This window comes from Sapajus apella, unplaced genomic scaffold (genome assembly GCF_009761245.1).
Source record: "Sapajus apella isolate SASKATOON/1434 unplaced genomic scaffold, GSC_monkey_1.0 scaffold18, whole genome shotgun sequence".
Classification (NCBI taxonomy): domain Eukaryota; kingdom Metazoa; phylum Chordata; class Mammalia; order Primates; family Cebidae; genus Sapajus; species Sapajus apella.
The window spans coordinates 31,485,003-31,505,725 of record NW_022436958.1 but is presented as its reverse complement, the minus strand read 5'-3'; the positions used below and the strand labels follow the sequence as shown (position 1 = coordinate 31,505,725).

Sequence of the window (20,723 nt, the reverse complement as noted above, 5' to 3'; positions counted from 1 at the left end):
CTCCTTATTCATTGGCTGAGGGAATTGTGACTTGGGGTGAGGAAGGGCAGATTACAAGGGGGTGGTTTTGATTCTCAGTAGGTCTTGGATGGCTTTGGGAACCAGAAGTGAAACATGGACAGGATTCCTCCCAGCTCTAAACTGAATTCCTTTAGGAATGGGATGAAAAATGACACATTCCTTCTACTTATAAATTATTTGTGTCTAGTTTATCTCTTCTTTCATTGAATTATGCCTGGCAATCTATAATTTTGACCACCTTGTGATTTTTAAGGAGTTTCTTTCTGCAGCTGTGGTTTGCTTACTGAGTGGACCCTTGATGGCCAGACCTTGCTAGCTCCTGAAATGAATGTTTGTAGTTTCCTGACATAGGAACAAAATAAACGGCCCAGGCCTGCCCATAAATATGCATCAGTGCTTCTCTGTGCTGGAATGCTGGGTCTGCATGTGTTCTCAGAGGTCTCTTTCTGTGGGACGTGCTCTACCCACACCTTTCTGTCAGACACAGTGTCTCACTGCCAGCCACGGTTTGGCCTCTGCCGTGTGGGCTGTGAATCCAAAATATTTAAAAAGAAAATCTCGGAAGGAATTTCCCATCATGTATTTAATAAGTGAAAGTGAGAGTTAGAAATTAAAAGTCCGCTGTGGAGTGTAGTTGGAAAACGTAAACCATATGAGATGTGCCTTTAACGTTTGAACTCCTCGTTGGCAATTTTCTGCCACGAGAACTCACTTGAAAGTCCTGTCAGTTGAATTTAATGAGTTCTGAGCTGTGAATGTGAATCTTAGATGAAAAATGTGAACCCAAGAGCTAGGTTGTTCTGGGTTGCTTATTTTTCCACCCATGCGTTTAAGATGTTTGTCAAATAAGTCTTAATTTACCTGAGTTAATAATAGGAGAGTGTTCTGTCTGATGATGATGGGCCCCTGAGCCCACTGACAGGTGGACATTTCTGTGGATTTCATAAAAATAAAACTAAGTAAAGGTCATTTAATTCTTTATAAACTGATAGAAAAATAAAAGGTAAACATTGAATGGTTAAATGATAGTGAAAAATGAGAATGTGTTTAACTGAATAGATGTGTAAGTACCAATTTTATTTTATTTATTTTTATGTTTTGAGACAGAATCCCACTCTGTTTTCCAGGCTGGAGTGAAGTGGCATGATCTCAGCTCACTGCAACCTCTGCCTCCCAAGTTCAAACGATTGTGGTCCCTCAGTCTCCCAAGTAGCTGGGATTATAGGCTCATGCCACCACTCCTGCCTATTTTTTTTTTTTTTTTTTTTTTTGTATTTTTAGTAGAGACAGGGTTTCACCATGTTGGCAAGGCTGATCTTGAACTCCTGGCCTCAAGCAATCCACCCGCCTCAGCCTCCCAAAGTGCTGGGATTACAGATGTAAGCCACCATGCCTGGCCTAAGTTCCAATTTTAACTGGTGGTTTCCTTGGAATATGCTTGTTTTAGGGTTGAGAGTGAAATAAGATGGTAGTTTGGCATGTATGTGTCTTGTAAGTTTAAAGTGTGCTGATCCCTAAGACTGCTTTCAAGGCATTTACTATTCCCATGGATGTTTTTGTCTAATCACTCATAGTGTTTCCCACTTTTCATGTGTTTTGATGTATAGTTTTTGATGCATAGATTTTAAAAGTCCATGAAAATGTTACTTTAACATTCAAGAGAGAAATGAAGGTGAATGGAAAATGGAGCATTATTTTCTTGGCCCTATTTCATTATTTTGGTTGTTGCTGAAGAATGTGAGAGATTGTGATTCAGGTCAGATACTATCTTGAAATCAAATATGAGTTCCAGATACTCTTATAGCCCAAATATTTCTAAGGCTTTGCTGACAGCTTAATTATTTCAAGCAATATTTGATATGGCTGAAGACCTGTTGTCCAAAGAAATTGGGATGCCATTTTGGGTTCTTAAGCCTTGTCAGAAGTTGTGAAAATCTGCACTGACATAAATGTTAAAGTATGGTTAGGTGCGGTGGCTCGCACCTGTAATCCCAGCACTTTGGGAGGCAGAGGTGGTGGATCACAAGGTCAGGAGTTTGAGACCAACCTGACCAACATGGTGAAACCCTATCTCTGCTAAAAAGACAAAAATTAGCTGGGCGTGGTGGTGTGCACCTGTAATCCCAGCTACTAAGGAGGCTGAGACAGGAGAATCGCTTGAACCTGGGAGATGTAGGTTGCAGTGAGCTGAGATCATGCCACTGAACTCCAGCCTGGGGGATAGAGCAAGAGTCCATCTCAAAAAAAAGTTAAAATATAGGATTACCATTTCCTTTTACAAAGCGAATTATCATGGAATTCCTTGACATGGCACTTCTTCATCTGTGGCTTTGAATTACGATACAATTTTGCAAAATGGAACAATTTTCCCAGTTTTCCAGGATGGAGTCCAGTTTCTCCTGTGATGGTGTCTGATCTATAGATAGCCACTTCTTTTTCTCCTTCAGATGTTTTTCTAAAAGGGTGGGACTCACAAGTATAAGGTTAGCAAATAAAAACAAGGAAGAGGTGACATGGTGGTCTTCAGGGCTGTTGAGAGTTTTCATAAACAGGCTGCCGCTGGCTTTCTTTTAAAGCTTAGAGTAAACCTCAGTGGCTTTAACTCATGTCCATTGAATGGTGTAACCTCCTAAGTATCAGTGTATAAGGAATATAGGATTTTTCTTTTAAACATTGGCTGAAGCCTGAAGCCCCTGAAATTTCCCCTGCCCCCTGCTACTTTTAGCATTGGCCAAAATATGATGCCATAGCAGAATCTGGAGACAGCTGGGAAACTAGCAATTGCATAAGCATGTGAAACTTTTTTAGATGTGCACTGAGATGTTAGCAAGCCTTAAAATGTAAGACACCTTTAGAATACAGTATAGTAATCTCTCTCTGTGTACGTTTATCTGTATGTTATATATACAGTTCTAAATTTACTCAAACATGTTTAAATATAGTAAACTGTTTTAATGTAAAACTATCCTTAAAACATTCAGAGAGTTGTCTCTTGAAGCGTTTCATCTGTGGACTTTGCCAATAGCACTTAACTAACTACCTAGTGAACGCTGAGACTTCGGTGAAGTTAGAGTGCCGGTGATGTCCTGAGTCCGTATTTGATTCACCAGTAAGGACAAATGCACACGCCCCTGGCTTAGATTAGATTCAGAAGATCTCCTGCTGTGCTTTGTGAGTTATTCTAGTATCCTAGGTAAATAATTCCTAAGATAAATCTATGTATTTCTTTTTACTTATTTGGTTTGGGAAATCATTGACAGGTGAATGATTTTATAAGCAATTTAATGAGTTGCCAAATACAGCAACTTTGCAAGAGACTTAAAGCTTACAAACTTGACATTGTTTTAGCTTTCATTTGCACCAAAGGTGGGTTACCCCTTGACATTATTATATAACACTGAGATACAGGAGGATTCAAGTTCTTGGTCTTAGGGCTAAAGGCAATAGTTTATGGTTCAGTAACAGGATGTTGTTCCACAATTAATATAATTATTAATAGGTTTCAGAAACATGAAAAGTGTTTGGGATCTGATTCTCAGTGACAGTAGCAGAATTGAAAATCATAATTATTGTGGCTATAAATATGAGAACATAATGTGCATGTGTGTGTGTGAGTAAAGATTGCAATGGAATATGCAATCATGAAAATAGTTGTGTTTGGGCAATGGGATTTTTAATACACTCTTTGTAATTGTTGTTTAATATGGCTTAAGTTTCTTTCTTTCTTTCTTTTTTTTTTTTTTTTGAGATGGAGTTTCGTTCTTTTTGCACAGGCTGGAGTGCAATGGCACAGTCTGGGCTCACTGGAACCTCTGCCTCCCGGGTTCAAGCAATTCTCTTGCCTCAGCCTCCCCAGTAGCTGGGATTACAGGCGCCTACCACCATGCCTGGCTAATTTTTTTTTTTTTTTTTTGTATTTTTAGTAGGGACGGGGTTTCACCATGTTGGCCAGGCTGGTCTTGAATGCCTGACCTCAGGTGATCCGCCTACCTTGGCCTCCCAAAGTGCTGGGATTACAGGTATGAGCCACCGCACCCAGCCAGTATGGTTCTAATTTTAAGGAACAAGTTAATTATTTCTTTTAAGCCTTTAGAAGAAAAAGAGTTGGATGGAAAAAAATACCTATAAATACTGGATGTTTATATATATATATTTTTTAGTTTTATGTAACATTTCTTTATAAGAGGGCAGTACACCTGAATACCCATTTGTAAGATGTGATTGTACAGTTATTTCCCCCTGAAATATCTCTTGAACATGGAGAAGCACATCCCCTTCTCAGTTTTTATTGTTCCTTCCACTGCATCCTCACCCTTCCGTGTTCCTGATGTTGGAGGTACACTGAACAACATGTGGCAGCCCAAGCCTTTCAGATTGTCATCTGGAACACGCAGAACATATTCCAGTGGATGGGCCAGCATCGGCAGGGTTTTGGGATGGATGAAGATAGAATCAAGGCCATTCATTATAAAATGGAGTGATGATTAAAGTAGAGGGGATTACATATTTAGTTTTAGTGCCTAAATGTCTCCTCCTCTGCAATTAACTTTCAGTCCATCAGCAAGTCCTGTGGTTCTATGTCCAAATATATTCTCAAATCCAACCACTTTACTTTTCTCCTTCTCTACTTTGTCTACCCTAGTTCTTGCCATCATTGATTCATGCCCACATATCTACAGCAACACCCTTAGCAACCATGCCGTACATACAATGTTATCTCCACATAGCAGCCAGAGTGACCTTTGTACAGGGTAAGCCAGGTTTGGTAGTTCTTTTTTTTTTTTTTTTTTTTTTTCAAAATCCTTTTCAGTACTCACCTTGGTCTACAGGACTCTCTCTTTGTGTTTAGTCTTCTGCCAACCTGTCTTTTCCACCTGCCTCTTAGTTGACAAGCACCAGCCACACTGCCTCTGTCTTTGTCCCTTTAGCTCTCCAAACGCTTTCCTGTCTCGGGCTTTTTACCCATGTTGCACTTCATCTTAGAATGCACAGATCTTTGCATGGTCAACCCCTTCTCATCAGCCCAGATGTCATCCTCTGAGAGAGGCTTCTCTGACCACCATAGCTCAAGTATTATCCCTACCAATTTAATTTTTGTCATAGGTCTCATTGCAATCTTAAATTATTTATATATATGTATTTTTTTTTTTTTTTTTTGAGATAGAGTCTTGCTCTGTTGCCCAGGCTGGAGTGTAGTGGCATGATCACAGCTCACTGCAACCTCCGCCTCCTGGGTTCAAACAATTCTTCTGCCTCAGCCTCCCAAGTAGCTGGAATAACTTGTGTGCACCACCATGCCTAGCTAATTTTTGTATTTTTGGTAGAGATGTGGTTTTGTCATGTTGGCCAGGCTGGTCTTGAGCTTTTGACCTCAGGTGATCTACTTGCCTCAGCTTCCCAAAGTGTTGGGATTACAGGTGTGAGCCACCACACCTGGCCATTTATGATACTTTTAAATCCACATCCCCTCTCACATAAAATGTAAACTCTAGGAAGGCAGACACTTTTTGCACTGAGCTTCCCTTCTACCACCGTAAATAGCACCTGGCACATACTAGAAGCTCAGTGAAATATGTTGAATGAATAAACAAGTACACATTCTCATTATTATTGCATAAGATATAAGTGGCGATGATCACATATAAACTATAAATTGAAGTTCTTTCCAACTCTAAGATGCCATTATTCTTAGTGTGAGGAAGGCATTATTATAATTATTATACGTAATCAGTAGATCATACTTGATCACTTCTTCCTACCACATTCCCATTAATAGTGGTGGAATTCTTTTCTTTTTGAGATAGAGTTTTGCTCTTGTCACCCAGGCTGGAGTGCAATGGCAGGATCTTGGCTCACTGCAGCCTTCACTTCCTGGGTTCAAGCGATTCTCCACCTCAGCCTCTGGAGTAGCTGGGATTACAGGTACCCACCACCACGCCCTTCTAATTTTTGTATTTTTAGTAGAGACAGGTTTCACCATATTGGCCAGGCTGGTCTTGAACTCCTGGCCTCAGGTAATCTACCCACCTCTGCCTCCCAAAGTGCTGRGATTATAGGCGTGAGCCTCTGCACCCGACCAATAGTGGTGGAATTCTTATACCTATCTATTCATTTTGTTCTTGTTACTCTGAGTGGACTTCAGTATTATCTTTGGCATGCAAGAAAGTGCAGCTGATTGACACATCAGGAGATTGACTCTGAATCTTGGGCTTTTACAGGATTTTGATTCACACACGGTAGCTAGTAGGCCACAGCTTAGAGTCAAAACTGGAAAGCATGGCTACCCACTGGACTTTATTAAATTATGTGCAGGAGAGTTATCTTGACAGCAAATGAGGCTAATCAGTGGTAGGTAACTGTCTTTTGGTGGTTTTATTTTGAGACATGGTCTTGTTCTGTTGCCCAGGCTGGAGTGCAGTGGTGCCATCATGGTTCACTGCATCCTCGACTTCCTCTGCTCAAGTGATGCTCCCACCACGGCCTCCCAGGTAGCTAGGACTATGGGTATGTGCCACCATGCCTGGCTAATTTTTTAAAAATTTTTTGTAGGAACGGGGTCTCACTATGTTGCCCAGGTTGTGTCTTCTGAGAGCTTAGAGTTCAAGGTAGAAACATTAATTACAAAAACTTGACAACAGGGACATAAAACTAAATTCTTCCTATCATTTAAGTTGAGTAAAAGAAAGAGGAAATAAGGTTCATCCGTGAAAATGTCAGTTTAACAAGTACTTATCAATCTAATCAGCCTAGCTCTTAAAAAAAAAAAAAGTAAATGAGTGACTCTAAGTCATATTGAAACTCATACTGTCCTAAGCAGCTCTCTGTCTGCTTCTAGAGATGTGTCATACATCTGGGTTCCTGGGCCTTGTGTTATAAGAAAGTAGTTTCAATTAAAAAAAAAATCAATATTTGTAATGATTCTATTTCTCATACTGTCATACCCAGTAACTTGTATAGGTTGACTTCAGACATAGTGTTATAAAGTTTATTTAATGTGAGTGTGACTGGAGACTCAAAGTAAGTTGAATAGAAGCAGATGCAATCAGCTGGCTGTTCAGCTTTGTTTATATCTTTACCCATAACGTTTGAGATATCATGTTTTCTGGATTAATAAAATAAATTTCCTGGTAAATAAAGTCCAACTTAATTTCAACCATAGGTGCTGGAAATAATTCTGAAATTTAATTATGCTTTTTCTAATTTCTACTAAGGCAGGAAATAGAGTTGTCTTCATCTTTCATTTGTAGTGAATTTCTGAAAATGCACCTGAAAAATCAAATAGTAAACTTACACGTTATGAGATGGAGGGAATGTTAAACCTTCATTTTTGTTTTAATTTATTTATTTTGAGATGGAATCTCGTCTGTTGCCCAGGCTGGAGTGCAGTGGTGTCATCATGGCTCACTGCAACTGTTGCCTCCCTGGTTCAAGCCATTCTCCCACCTCTGCCTTCCGAGTAGTTAAGACTACAGGCGTGCGCCACCATGCCCAACTAATTTTTTTTTTTTTCTTTTTTGGATTTTTTAAATAGAGAAAGGGTTTCACCTTGTTGGCCAGGCTGGTCTTGAACTCCTGACTTCAAGTGATCTGCCTACCTCAGCCTCCCAAAGTGCTGAGATTACAGGCATGAGCCACTGCACTCAATTGAACCTTCATTTTTCAATAGCTCAATTCATGTAAACTCCTTAATTATGATTATTTGGAGGAGATCTGCTTCTTCTGGATGCTTGCAGGCAGGCAAGACCCTTCCCAGGATTGCATCTCTTGTCCCTGACACCGAGGCATCTGCTTTTCCATGCCTCAGGCCTTTTTTTCCCAGTTCCTTCCATGGGGGCCTAAATTCTATTCCCTTGTTAGGGAATAGAGTACCTGGCCCCTTTGGGGATTATTTAGGGAAGCTATGCCATCTGTGTGGTAGCAACTGAAAATGTGGCCCATGGACCAGCAGCACCACATCACCTAGGAGCTTGAGAAATGTAGAGCTCTCCCCAACCCCATACTAATTAAATAAGCAGCAACATTTTTACAGCACACCCAAGTGGCCCCTTATGTTGTCTCCACGTCTTTCAATACCACATAGTCCTAACACTTTAGCCGCCAGCCCAATGACTAAGGGAGGGAATATCCTCCTGATGTCTTGCCACACTCCCACTCATGGTATTGTGGGATCCATAGGTGGCTTTGCTTAGGAGGAACTCTGGGCTGGGGCTGGTGGAGGCAGAGATTGCAGCATGCTGTTGCTTCTACCGGGGCTTAGCAGGTGTCTTCTGTGCTCTTCATGAAGGTGTGTCTTTTATTTTCCTTCTCACTCAACGATGCTCTCAGGGCCTCCTGGGGTTGCCAAGACACTGCTTTTCAGTACATTGGACATTTGTGTTCCTGCAAGCCTCTTCCCTTGTGGCTCTTATTTTCTGCCATCATTTCAGACTGTGGCATCATGTCTCTGCTTCTGGGTGAGAGTGTGTCAAGAGAGGGGAAAAGAAGACTTCTGCCATGCAGAGGGTGACCTTACTTCCTGTTCTGCGGTTGTAACGTAAGGGAGGACCTCAGGTTGTCAGAGGAGACAGGATACACAGGAGTTTGATTTTAAGTGCAATCAGATCAGATGGAGAGGTGGCATTAAAGCGAATTGACTTTATTTTCCTGTGTCCTTGAGTAGGAGAAATGTTTTGTTAGTTGCTGGTCATGGATGTGGTAGCCAGGGCTGTTTAATTACCCGAGAAGTGGGGCTAATTGTATCTTGAGCAATGAATCACTTTCTTGGAGTAATGTTCTCTACAGCCAATCATTACCATATAAAAGTTGTCAGTGCTGGCCCTCAGGAGTGGGATTTGAAGAGGGGAACTTAATAGGAAGCTGGCAGGAAGTGGGGCTGAGTGGGAGCAGAGCTGATCAGAGGGAAGGGATAAGTAGGCATTTTCTCAAAAGGCTGTAGTGGACCTAGTTCTAGTTTCTATCCAGGTGCTTGGGACAGTCATGTGGATACTATTAACCCCAAGAGTCAAAACATTATTAAACACTTCTGTGCCAGACCTGTACATTTATATTATTATGTTTACATGTGTAGTCTCATTTAATACTTACAGCCCTCCTGTGAGGTAGATTCTATTGTCATTTGTCATTTGTCCAAGGTCACATAGCTTGAGGCTGTGTGACCCCGGACCCTTGGTCATAACCACCACTCCAATCAGAGGAAGTGGATTGGGGCAGAATGGGGTGGGGTTTGGAAGTACAGAGTGAACATTTGGAAAGTGCGAGATATTAAAAAGGGTCATTTTAGGAATTGTGTTTGGAAACAGAGTAAAATGAGAGTTTTTAAAAAGCCTCGCCATTGTGAGTGAAGCTTGGAAAGACCCCAGCTGCTTTTTGGAGCTGGTGAAGGTCACACTCCCGGGTCTCCTTATTAAGCAGTTTCCTCTAACCTTCAGATAGAATCTGGAAGCTCCTTTCTAGAATCTGCTTGCGGTGTTGGGTTGGTAGTCAGCAGACCACGTTCCACGTTCCTTCTTTGCCTGCTGTTTCCCTGTTAAGCTCTGGTAATTGGGGCGCCAGGGGAATTCTGGAAGACTGTAGGTGGGAGAAGGGACATGCTTCATCCTGTTACTGTTCTTGTCAGCTTAGATTTGGAAAGGGTCTTTCCCTCTGCCAGCAGTAGTTGGTTTCCATTTCCAGCTTCCTTCTACCTCTTGGAGCCAGCTTCCTGGCACCCCCTGAGATGCCATCCCAGTCCCTTGTGGACCTTGAGAAAGGGCTCCACTTCAGAGGTCAGGGTCCCAGCCCTGCAGGTTTCCTCCTAAACATGTAGATTCTAATAATCCCCACCTCCTCCCTTTGATTCCTACAGTCCTACCCCTGGAGTGGTAGCTGCTTCCTGCAGCTTCCTGAATAACTGTGTTACTCAATATTTTCCATTCTTTAGTACCTGTTGAAGCAGGTCTTTGTATTAAATAATATCTGTTGGCATTACATAGTATTGTTTCCATTTTCCTAATAGCCCCTGACTAATTTCCCCAAGCCCTAGAATCCTGAAGGAGGTATGGTGAGAGAAGCTGATAGATACCCAGGAGGGAGCCATGATTCTCAAATCTAAGGATATGGGTGAATTGCTGGAGAAGCTAATTAAAAATGCAGATTCCAGGCCTCCAGTTGCAATAATTGCAGTTCGGTAGGTTGGATATAGGCTTAAGAATCTGCTTTTTAAACAGACATCTTAGGTGTGGCTGATGTAGTGGCTGATATAGTTATCCTCTTCCAGAGTCTTTGAAAAAATCTCCCCAAATCCAGGGCCTTCTCATGCGGTTATTTCTTGGCTCTGGAGTTGTTCTGGGGCTTAGACACTAACGTCAATTTTTTATTTTATAGGTCGTGGGCTGTGGATATGCCAATAACCTTTGATTGAAGGCTGTCAAGGTTGTATGTTGCCCCTGCAGGCTGAAAATCCATCCCTTGTATGGCCCACAAGCTCAGATGTAATTAGCTAGGAGAAAAGAGCTTTTCCCCCTAACTGTGAATTGTCTGTTTGTCAGGCCCTGCATCTGCAGAGTTGTGTCCAGTCAGAGGGATTCCTTTTACTTATTTATACGAAGCCAACATGCCTATAGCTGCGAAGAAGGGATGGAGTGGGACTGACCTGGAAGTAGAGACTGGCTCTTCTTTTTGCATTTAGAGCCCTTCCCATTTACAGGTGGTTTGAGATTGGAACAGTAAGGAATTAGAAGTTATTACCCCACCCACCATACATATTCAAACCAGGACACTTGTGCCTTTTGGCCTTGCCAGTGGGTGTATCTGTTTATCTGCGTGAATAGCAATGGACATTTCTTTGTGGAATGTTGGCTTCCATTGGGTTGATTTAATCAGTAAAACAAGTGGGTTTTGCTGGGAGGAGTTGGATTATCCCCTCCAAGCAGAAGAAGAAGGTTTTCAGTCCTGCCAGATGATTGGACTTTGAGTTTGCAGGGGGCAAGGACTTCAAAATGACCTTTTTCTGAATATAAAAGTCAGGTTTTCTCTGTAGAAATGTGTCCAGCCTACAGTCCAGTGCCTGATGCAGTGTTCCCTGACATGGATTTCGAGGACTGTTGGGGGCTCTTCTCTGTCACTTTCGTGTTGTTGTTCAGTGTTTTATATCATCTCTGTAAGCTCACATAGAATTATCGAAGGCCCAGGTTTATATTCGCCTGCCATGTTTTCTGTGGCTCTACATGCTGAGCAGGGGCCAGTGGATTCAGTTTTTAAAAGTGGAAATTCTGATGGAAGATTGCTCTTCTGATTGAGCTCTCCTGTGAGACCTGACTTTAGAATTGAACTGGATGTTCTGCAAATCAGAAGCGTCTGAAGGCAGAGAGCCTCCCTAGGTTTGTGCCTTGAAGTTAACTGCCACATCCCCCACAGTGACCTACTTAAAAACACACACACGGTGGACAGTCCAGAGAGAACACATTGAGCAAAAGCTCTCTTCCCCTTGTTTTAGGTTAGATAGCCCACCAGTGCCTGCTGTCCTCTGTGTAGACTCTGCGTGGAGCACAGCTTCACCTCTCTTGTCTACAGGTGTCCTCCCCAATGATGGGCTGATGTGTACTCCATTCACTCAGCCAACACTCATGGAGGCCTCCTGTGTTCCAGGCAGTGGTCTAGGTGGAAGGGCTGATTCTAGGAATAATAAGACTGGAGGAGACCGCTCCACAAGCATGGAAGTGCTAGGATGAGGTGTCTGCCTGAGAGCTGTGAGGAAGTGACTCATTCTCCTTGGGGTTGTTCAAGAAGGCAACATCCAGTGGGGCTGTGTTGTCCTCTTCTCCCTATACTTCCCATCAAAATGAAGTAGTCTTTTTCTTAAAAGGTAAACAGCTTCGTGGGCAGAAAGGTGATATGTTTTACTCCAAGTTACGTGTTCATCAGTATCAATATTAGGACTAAAATCCTACAGTACAGTTTTAACTTGGAGGGGCTGAACCTCTAAGTAAGTGCTCTTGAGACTAATGTTATTATTATTTTTTTAAACCAGCAAATAATCATATTCCCAGAGTGATTTTTTAAAAATCTGTTTCATTAAGAAAACAAAAATATCTAGAAGTGAATTCCGATATTAATCACATTGAATTAGATAGAAATTGGAGTCTGTTCTTTTTCAGCTCCTTATCTCATGTATATGACTTATCTGGCGGTTTGAATTTACCTGGACTCCCTAATAATAATTTTCATCATTGAAATTATTACAGTGATTAAATTATTGAATTTCTTTATATTAGGTGATGCCAATCCACGCACCTTCTGTGTGTTTAGTAAGTGTACTTACTATAGGGTCTTTTTTTCTTTTTCTTTTTTTTTTTTTGTTGTTGTTGCTTGAGATATAGCTTGTGGTCTAAGATGAGTTTATTTACATTTGTCCTAGTTTGATTCCTGTATCTCTTGTTAAAATCAGAACCCAGGACTTTTTTTTCTTTTTCTATGGTATTATCAGATGGTTCTTGATGAGTTATATACAAGGGCTGCTTTTCTTCAGTGAGGTCTGTGACCTCTAAATGTTTTGACAGGCTTTCCCAGGTAAGGTAGTTTATCCCGGTCAGTGGTGAAACGTAAGTACATTTCCCTGGCTGGTCATTAATCCACCTCATCCTACTCTTTGCTTTTTATGTTTTATCTTACCTTATTTTATTTTATTTTATTTTATTTTATTTTTGTAAGCTCTAAATCTTCCAACAACCCTGGAAGGAGGCTCTACTAACTTGTTCTTTTGACGGAGGCAGAAGGACAGAACTCAGTGTGGCGGTGACGCAAACCAGGTTACTCAGGAGGGTCACCAGTTCGTAGCTGCCTTGAGACACATGGTCTTGCTGCACTGGGCTCAGTGGAGGCAAGCGGTTTGCGTACTGCTATCCAGACAGGTCAGCAGGATTGTCTGTTTTCTAAATTAATGCATACGGCAAGTTGTGTGTATCTCACCATTACAGTTCTTTGTTATTGACTTGAGATTGCACTGTGCACATGTTCCTGTCACATAGCATGCACCAGGTGACAGAAGAGTAGCTGTGATAAAGTTTCTTCCTGTGTGAAATAGTAAGACGTGGTGGATGGCGACATGTAGTAGGTCAGTTTGGGTCAGTGCCCTGAGAACATGCTCATACTATGTTGAACCATATGACATGACCATTTTTGATCTAGAAAAATGGCGGTTTCACACGTGCAATCTAATAAATAATTAAAAATTGGGACCATCAAATAAGGAGGGGCGTACCTTTGAAGGTGAATAGCAGTAGCACACCCAGGCAAAATAACAGCCTGTGGCGAACTTTATTAGACTCACAATATTCAAAACAATATTATATTAAAAAAATCACCAACCTTATTATATTAGGAGATGTCACACAAAATTCTGGATTTTTAGCCGTTCTGCAAAATTCTGACTGTCTTGCTATAGCAGGTCAGTGATCTCAGATGGTGACAGTTGGCTGAGGCAGAGTGGCAATTGTGCCCCTGTAGAGCTCACATGTGTGTCCATTCGTCCAAGTCCTCTCCTGGCCAGCTTCTGGCCCTCATGTGACTGACTGGCCTGTAGGCTTTGAGGTTGGACACATGATATAAATAGAGCCCAGAGAGTAACCTGGGGAAAAGCAGGATTAGCATAAATCAGCGGAACCAAAGTCATTTGTTTTGTTTACTATCCATCAGCAGCTAGCACCTCTAAAAAGAAAGCCTGAGCCCACTCTTGACTCTGTTCACTGGCAAAGGACAGCTAAGCATAATTAAGGAGTCCTTGCACATGCAGAGATGGTCAAACTCTTATTAAAGTTTGGACTTTGTGCTTCTCATTTAAGTATAATATGGTGATTAGAACTTCCTTCCAGGGGCCATAACTAATGTTACAGGCTAATGTGATGCCTTGAAAAAAATCTTGCCATTTATGGGAAGGGGTACTGGAAAATTGGCATCTTAACTTTAACATAAAGAAAAGTTCTTCTCTTGGACACGGTGGCTCATGCCTGTAATCCTAGCACTTTGGGAGGCCGGGATGGGTGGATCACAAGGTCAGGTGTTCCAGACCAGCCTGGCCAACATGGTAAAACCCCACTAAAAATACACACACAAAAAATTAGCCAGATATGGTGGCATGTGCCTGTAATCCCAGCTACTCGGGAGGCTGAGACAGAAGAATTGCTTAAATCCTGGAGGCAGAGGTTGCGGTGAGCCAAGATTGTGCCACTGCACTCCAGCCTGGGCAACAGAGCAAGACTCCATGTTGAAAGAAAAAAGTTCTTATGGACAAATGTTTTTAAAAAAAGTACTAGATGTTTATTGCTACATTGTTCATATTGGGATGAAAACTAGAAATAAAGGGGATACTCATCAACAGAAGTAGTATGAATAAATTATGGTACATTAATACTATGAAATATGTGGTGTTAAAATGACAGATTGACAGGACACCAGTTGACCTGGAGGGATTTCCTTAAGGAGCAATGTAGCTAAGATTTAATTAGTGCTTACTGTGTGCTAGGGACAGTTTAAAAGACTTTTCGTGTATTAACTCATTTAATCCTCACAACCACTCTATGAGTGAGGTACCTTTATTGCCATCTTACCAATGAGGAAATTGAGGCATGAAGAAGTTAGACAAGTCATCCAAGGATAAGTGGTTAGTATGTGGCAGGGCTAGGATGTGAACCCATGCAATCTGGATTGACGCAGATGTTTTAAAATAACTGTTTAAGGTTAGATATCAAAATGCATTATAAATGACAGTCTTTGCTATGGAATATTAATTCACAGCTGTTTCTGAATTAGATTATCTCTTGTATTTATACTCTTATGCTCATCGTGCTGTGACAGACTTCAGAAATCGTTTAATTCTTTGGTTGTCAAATTTAGCTCTCCTATCCTCCCTTTTAAACCAATTGAATCTTGCTGGTACTAAGCAAAATGAAACTCAGTTCTGACCCTGAGCCACTTTGCCCCCTTTTCTCTTGGGTACCATATAAACAGTAGATACAGTTTACCTCCTTCATGTCACAGATGGAGAAATGAATCCCAGAGAGAGCGCCTAACATTTATTGAGTCGATGTTTTCCGGGGATGTGAACCATATTATGTTATGAAGCTTTAGAGGTATATTTTATCATGCCCATTAAGGAAGCTGAAGTCTAGATAGCAGTTAGGTCCAAATTCACAGAGGGAATCAATACCATGCTTGGATAGAATCCCTGTCTAACCTTCTTTTCAAGGCTCCTGCTAACCACCTAAGATAGCAACTGCAGTGAGCTACCACAGATCTTTCAGTTGAATCTTGCCATTTGCTGTTGACTTAATTAGGAAGTTTCTAAGAACCTCTTTTTTTTTTTTTTTTGGAGACGTCTCACACTGTTGCTTGGGCTGGAGTGCAGTGGCACGATCTTGGCTCACTGCAACCTTTGTCTCCTGGAGTTAAGCAATTCTCCTGCCTCAGCCTCCTGAGTAGCTGTGATTACAGGTGCATACCACCATGCCTAGCTAATTTTTTGTATTTTTAGTAGAAATGGGGTTTCACTATGTTGGCCAGACTGGTCTCAAATTCCTGACCTCATGATCCACCCCTCTCGGCCTCCCAAAGTGCTGGGATTACAGGCGTGAGCCACCACACCTGGTTCTAAGACCTTCTAATTAGTATGGCATTCTCTGCCATGGGTGTTATGGAAGAATGACTTTGAACAGACATTGGAAGGCTTTTGTAATAGTGTGCTTGGGCTGTTGTAATAAAATACCATACACTCAGTGGCTTAAACAACAGAAATGTATTTCTCACGGTTCTGGAGACTGGGAAGTCCAGATCAGTGTGCTGACCAATTCAGTTTCTGGTGGGCTCTCTTCCTGGCTTGTAAACAGGCACATTATTGCTGTGTCCTTGTATGGCAGAGAGCGAAAGTAAGCTCTCTATTGTCTCTTCTTGTAAGGATACTAATCCTATTGGACCAGGGCTCTGCCCTGATGACCTCATTTAACCTTTAATTACCTCCATCAAGGTGGGTCATTATCTGCAACTGTATCTCTAAATATAGTCACATTGGGGATTAGGGCTTCAACATAGACATTTTAGGAGAACACAGACATTCAGTCCACAACAGCATTTCAGTCATCCCTCTTAACCTCTGCATAGGAAGTGATCCTATAGAAGGATTTATTCCACTTGAAACAGGAATGGTCACCTTTGGCACTTTATTATCTGCTGAACTGCCTGCTACATGGTAGGGATTTAATTACTATTTGTTGATGAATTAATATAAGCAAATATCTTTTTGTGACTTTTTTTTTGTTCCTAAAGTTTTCTTAGAGCTGTTAAGCACGTTCTTCCACCTTCCGTGGTCAGGTAGTGATGTTTCAAGAAGGTTTTGCTTTGGTAGACTCTAGGAACATTGTGTCATGTGATAGAAGTGCCACTAAATTAAGTATAAAGGAACAGGTATCATGTAACGGAGAGAGCAAGGAGACAAAATCCAGGACACCGGGGTTAAGGAGAGTTGCTCTTATTAAACATACTTAGGTTTGAGCTTTCCAACAGGACAAAAAAGGAAAATATGATGTGACAAATTTCTTATCTGTTAAGTGACTTGAGAAGGAGACATTTTTACCCTAGCACTAAATGCAAAGAGGAAGTGATGGTGTGAGTCACAGGAGTAGGGACTTTGCATTTGACAATAGTAGTGATTTTTGCTGAAGAAACACTGAAGCTTTTCATGTTAATTTCAGGTAGACCTTAGTGAAATCCAAAGTTATAATACTAAATTATATTTCCATAAAATATTTCTTTGGAAAACGGAAAGTATAAAAATGCAGGTATGCAATTTTCTGGTTATTTACCTTAATAACAGTAGCAGTACAGAGGGGAAAATGAGAAGAGGTGTCAACTAAAGGAAAAAAATCTGCATCATGGTAATGAACTTGAGGAATCTCTTCCCTCTGATTGCCACTGACATAATCACTATCTAAAACTTTCAAGTAGCTGTTCTTAGTCGGGAATTACTTAGCAAAAGTGAATTGAGATAGAGTGACTTAAAAGAGTGAACTGAAAAGATTTAAAGCTGTGCTCACTTAGCTTGTGCGTATGTGCATACAGGCTGTAATCCTATAGAATGATTTATTGCACTTGAAATAGGAGTCAGGAATAAAATGAGAAATTCCCAAAATGTTAAGAGCTCTTATTCCCAAAGCAGAGCATGTTACTTCATTGAAAATATGCTGCTAATGTTAATGAGTCATGTGTCAACATCATATATTGTTCAAAATAAATACAAGGTGCTGTTGAGCATATTAATTGCTCCTATTTTATTTCATGTTGCTAACACTTGCCCAGTTCCTGGATTTACAAGCCCGCATATTTTAGCTTCCTCTTAAACTAATCAGCAAAATGCATAAAAACCCTTAAAGCAAGCCAGTCTTCATATTATTTCTAAATGTTCTTTAGAATTATGCAGTTAGGTCACCTCCTTTCCTTTCAAAGCCTGGATTTACTCTAATCCTGGGACTCCTAATCTAGTACTAGCAGACTTCAAACTTCTGATCATCACTTACAGTAAAGCATGTCATACCAAAGCTGGGGCATTAAGTGCAACGAAAGTTTCATGAAGCAGTTTTTACCCATAGTACGTTCTAGCGCTTCCCTTAAACAGTGCGGGCCTCCACCCCGCAAGGTGACTTTATGAGCAGTGGAACCTCACCGGCAATTTGAAAAAAACAGCAACCTGGTGCATAGAATGTTAGATAAGGAATAAGAATGCCTAGGGCCCTAATCCTGTGTTTTCCAATTACTGCAGGAAAAACATCCCTGTCCTTCATAAGACCCTGCTTTCTCATTCTTAAAGTGAGGGGGTTGGACTTGGTGATCTTTAAGGTTCTTTGCACCTTGTTATTGGTCCCTTATAGTTGAAGGGAAATCTTTGGATTTAGAATAGACTCTCCCAAATTGTTTAATGAATGATTCAATCTATTCATGCTGTGACAATGATCTCAGGTCATGAGGTTTCATGATTACTCTGTCTAGAGATGAGAAGTAGCCAGCTGTTCCTTAGTTAGCTGTGGTCGGAAAGCAGTAACAATTCTCTAGTTATAAGGCTCTAAAAAGAGATTTTTCTTAACTCACCCCTCCCTGACTTTAGAATTCTTATTTTTGTTCCTTGGCGGTCAGGAGACTTTTACTGTCAAGGACTTAATTGACTATGAGAGGTATCCCTGTATTACATAGGCTTGTTTTGTCCTTTCTGGGAATTTATTTCTTCTTGCCTGTTTTTAAAACTCCTTGATTTGAGAATGTTCTGGAATATGGATTAAGGATGGAGAAGTTGATCTGAAGGGAGATTTATTTCAGGTAGAGCTGAGGATGGCTTCCCATCAGCAGCTAAAGATGTTTGTTGATTTCTCTGCTGGGTACTAGGCCCAGTGCTACCAGCTGCCTAGCACTTTCTTTGTGGTTCCCTTCAGTGATAGTGCCTTGTTTTGGAGACTGGAAAGTATACTTTGCTGTCAGCAGGCTTTTTGTAGTGTTTGGCTCTGGCATCTGGAGCACTCTGGGTTGAACCTAGTGGGCTGTGATCTGCAGGGCCAGTGAAGCCACCCTAGTGGGGCCTGGAGTAGCAGCCAGTGGGGTAGCAGCTGATGGATGAGCAGTGAAGTTAGGGAGAGGAAGGCTCTTTGGACCAACCTGTCAGTAGCACTCTCTTCCCAAACTGAGCTCTAGTGAATGAGGCTTATGCAGACCCTCCTCTAGGTTGTTTATCTTTCTGTTGAACCATATAGGATGGAAGAAATTTTTTTTTCTAGCAAGGCCAGAACAAGTGAGGAAGGGAAGGGTGTGCTCTGGCTTGTGGGTAATAGAACCAAAAGGACAGATCTCAGAGTCTGGCAGACGTGACGCTGACCCTGGCTCAGGTACTTATTAGCTGTGTGTCCTTGGGCAAATTTTCTGAGTCCCAGTTTTCTCACATGTAAAATGAGGCTAGTAATAAAAACATACAGGCTCATAAGGAGACATCTGAGTCAAGTGCCTCCTGTGCAGTGGGTGGTCAGTATGTGTGGATTTTCTTTCCCCGTGAACACAAATTGGGCTTGCCTGGAATGGTAGTCTTTAAGTTGGAGACCTGGGTTTGGAGGATTAGGGTGATCTGCTGGAGTCGCCAACTCAGGGGCCAGAGCTGATGATGAGGCCACAGGGCAGAAGAAAGGGCAGAGCTCCAGCCCTATAAACACCCATTTGGGCCCTTCCTTGAGGTGGGAAAGCCTTGATTTTCACTAGACATGTCATGCCTTTCTGTCACATATATTAGGAAAGCTAACACTGATCTCTCTTGTTGCCAAATACTCTTCCGCTTTTCCTTTTATGATGCTATTGGATGAATCATTTGAGAAGTATCACCTGAAGAAAAACTTCAGGGAGAAAGATTGCCACCTCTGACCAGCTTTGCACAGTCCTGAAGGCAGGCTTTTTCTCTTGTTGGCTGTCTTGCAGTGGTAGAGGATTTATGTGATGAGAATGACATTTTTGGTATTATTTGCAGAATTGAGATGCCTTAACCTGAAGACCTTTTTGCCCCTATGGAGTATAAAGCCGATTAGGAGCTCTTTGTGCTCTGCCGCAAATCATTACACGTCTACATTTTCCTCTTATAAAATATAGATAATGACATGACTTTGTCTCTTAGGAGTGTGAGTGCATTAGCTAATGATCATGAAACCTTAGAAATAGAAAATTTATGTGATTGCCAAGAGCTTTTGTAATTACACATTTGCATCATTTTGCTTAGCATCCTTGAAAGTTGTGCATTCAACATGAGAATACTATGGTTGATTCTTGTTTTTCTAATTGTGGAGCAAGCTCTGAAGAAATAAGCTTAAAGTGTGTTCACACAGATAAATTATCTCAGCTTTTCATGGAAGCCCTGAAGTAGCTCAGAACAGGCTGAGGTGGAAGAAGGACTTGAGATATTTTAGAAGCATTCAAGCTAGAAAATACCAGGAACTGAGGATGGAAATGGCTTCCGTGCAAGCTTGTGCATAGATGCTCATCTCATTGTCCCTGCGTCCTGAGACATACATTGTCTGGAAAATGCAGTTTGTTTTTTATTCTCCTCCAGATAATATTTTAGGATTTAAGAAACTCTTTTAAAAAAAAGATGTCAAATGGTAATATATTGAATATCTTGAGTAGAAAACTTAAAAAAAATTGATCTTTAGGAAAATAGTCACAGATAGTAACCTCACTGTGTGCCATTTGATTGCTGATGTTGTTTTTATTTCACTGCAGGCAGTGGAGCTACTGCTGTGGTTCAGGCTGCTCTATGCAAACCCAGGCAAGAACGTGTGGCAATAAAACGGATCAACTTGGAAAAATGCCAGACCAGTATGGATGAACTATTAGTAAGTAACAGTACAGGGAATACTTGCTGGTTGCTTTTCTTAACCTATAGATATATGGAGATGGGTGGGAGAAGAGCAAGGTGTTATCTCCTATCTTGACAGGTGTATTTCTTGGAAAGCAGCCCCTACCACTTCCTGCTCCCCAGATTAAAGGGACTGTACCTTATTATTGTGTTGTATAATGCATATGTTCCTTTGCTTTGACAAACAGTATTTTGCTCAGTCTGAATAATCCTAAGGGGGGAATGGCCTCAGCGTTGGCACTCTATGTGCCATATCAAGGGCACATGCTCTGTGGCGTGACATAACACCACAGGATTACTG

The 20,723-nt window shown here is 41.3% G+C and overlaps 1 protein-coding gene across 1 annotated transcript in view; it reads left to right on the top strand.

The window, feature by feature from the left end:
* Positions 1-20,723, top strand: part of STK39 (serine/threonine kinase 39) — a 317,234-nt gene that overhangs the window by 45,821 nt on the left and 250,690 nt on the right. The window contains exon 2 of the mRNA XM_032286623.1: positions 20,287-20,399. Coding sequence (XP_032142514.1) covers positions 20,287-20,399 — 113 coding nt within the window. The remainder of the gene's footprint in view (positions 1-20,286; positions 20,400-20,723) is intronic.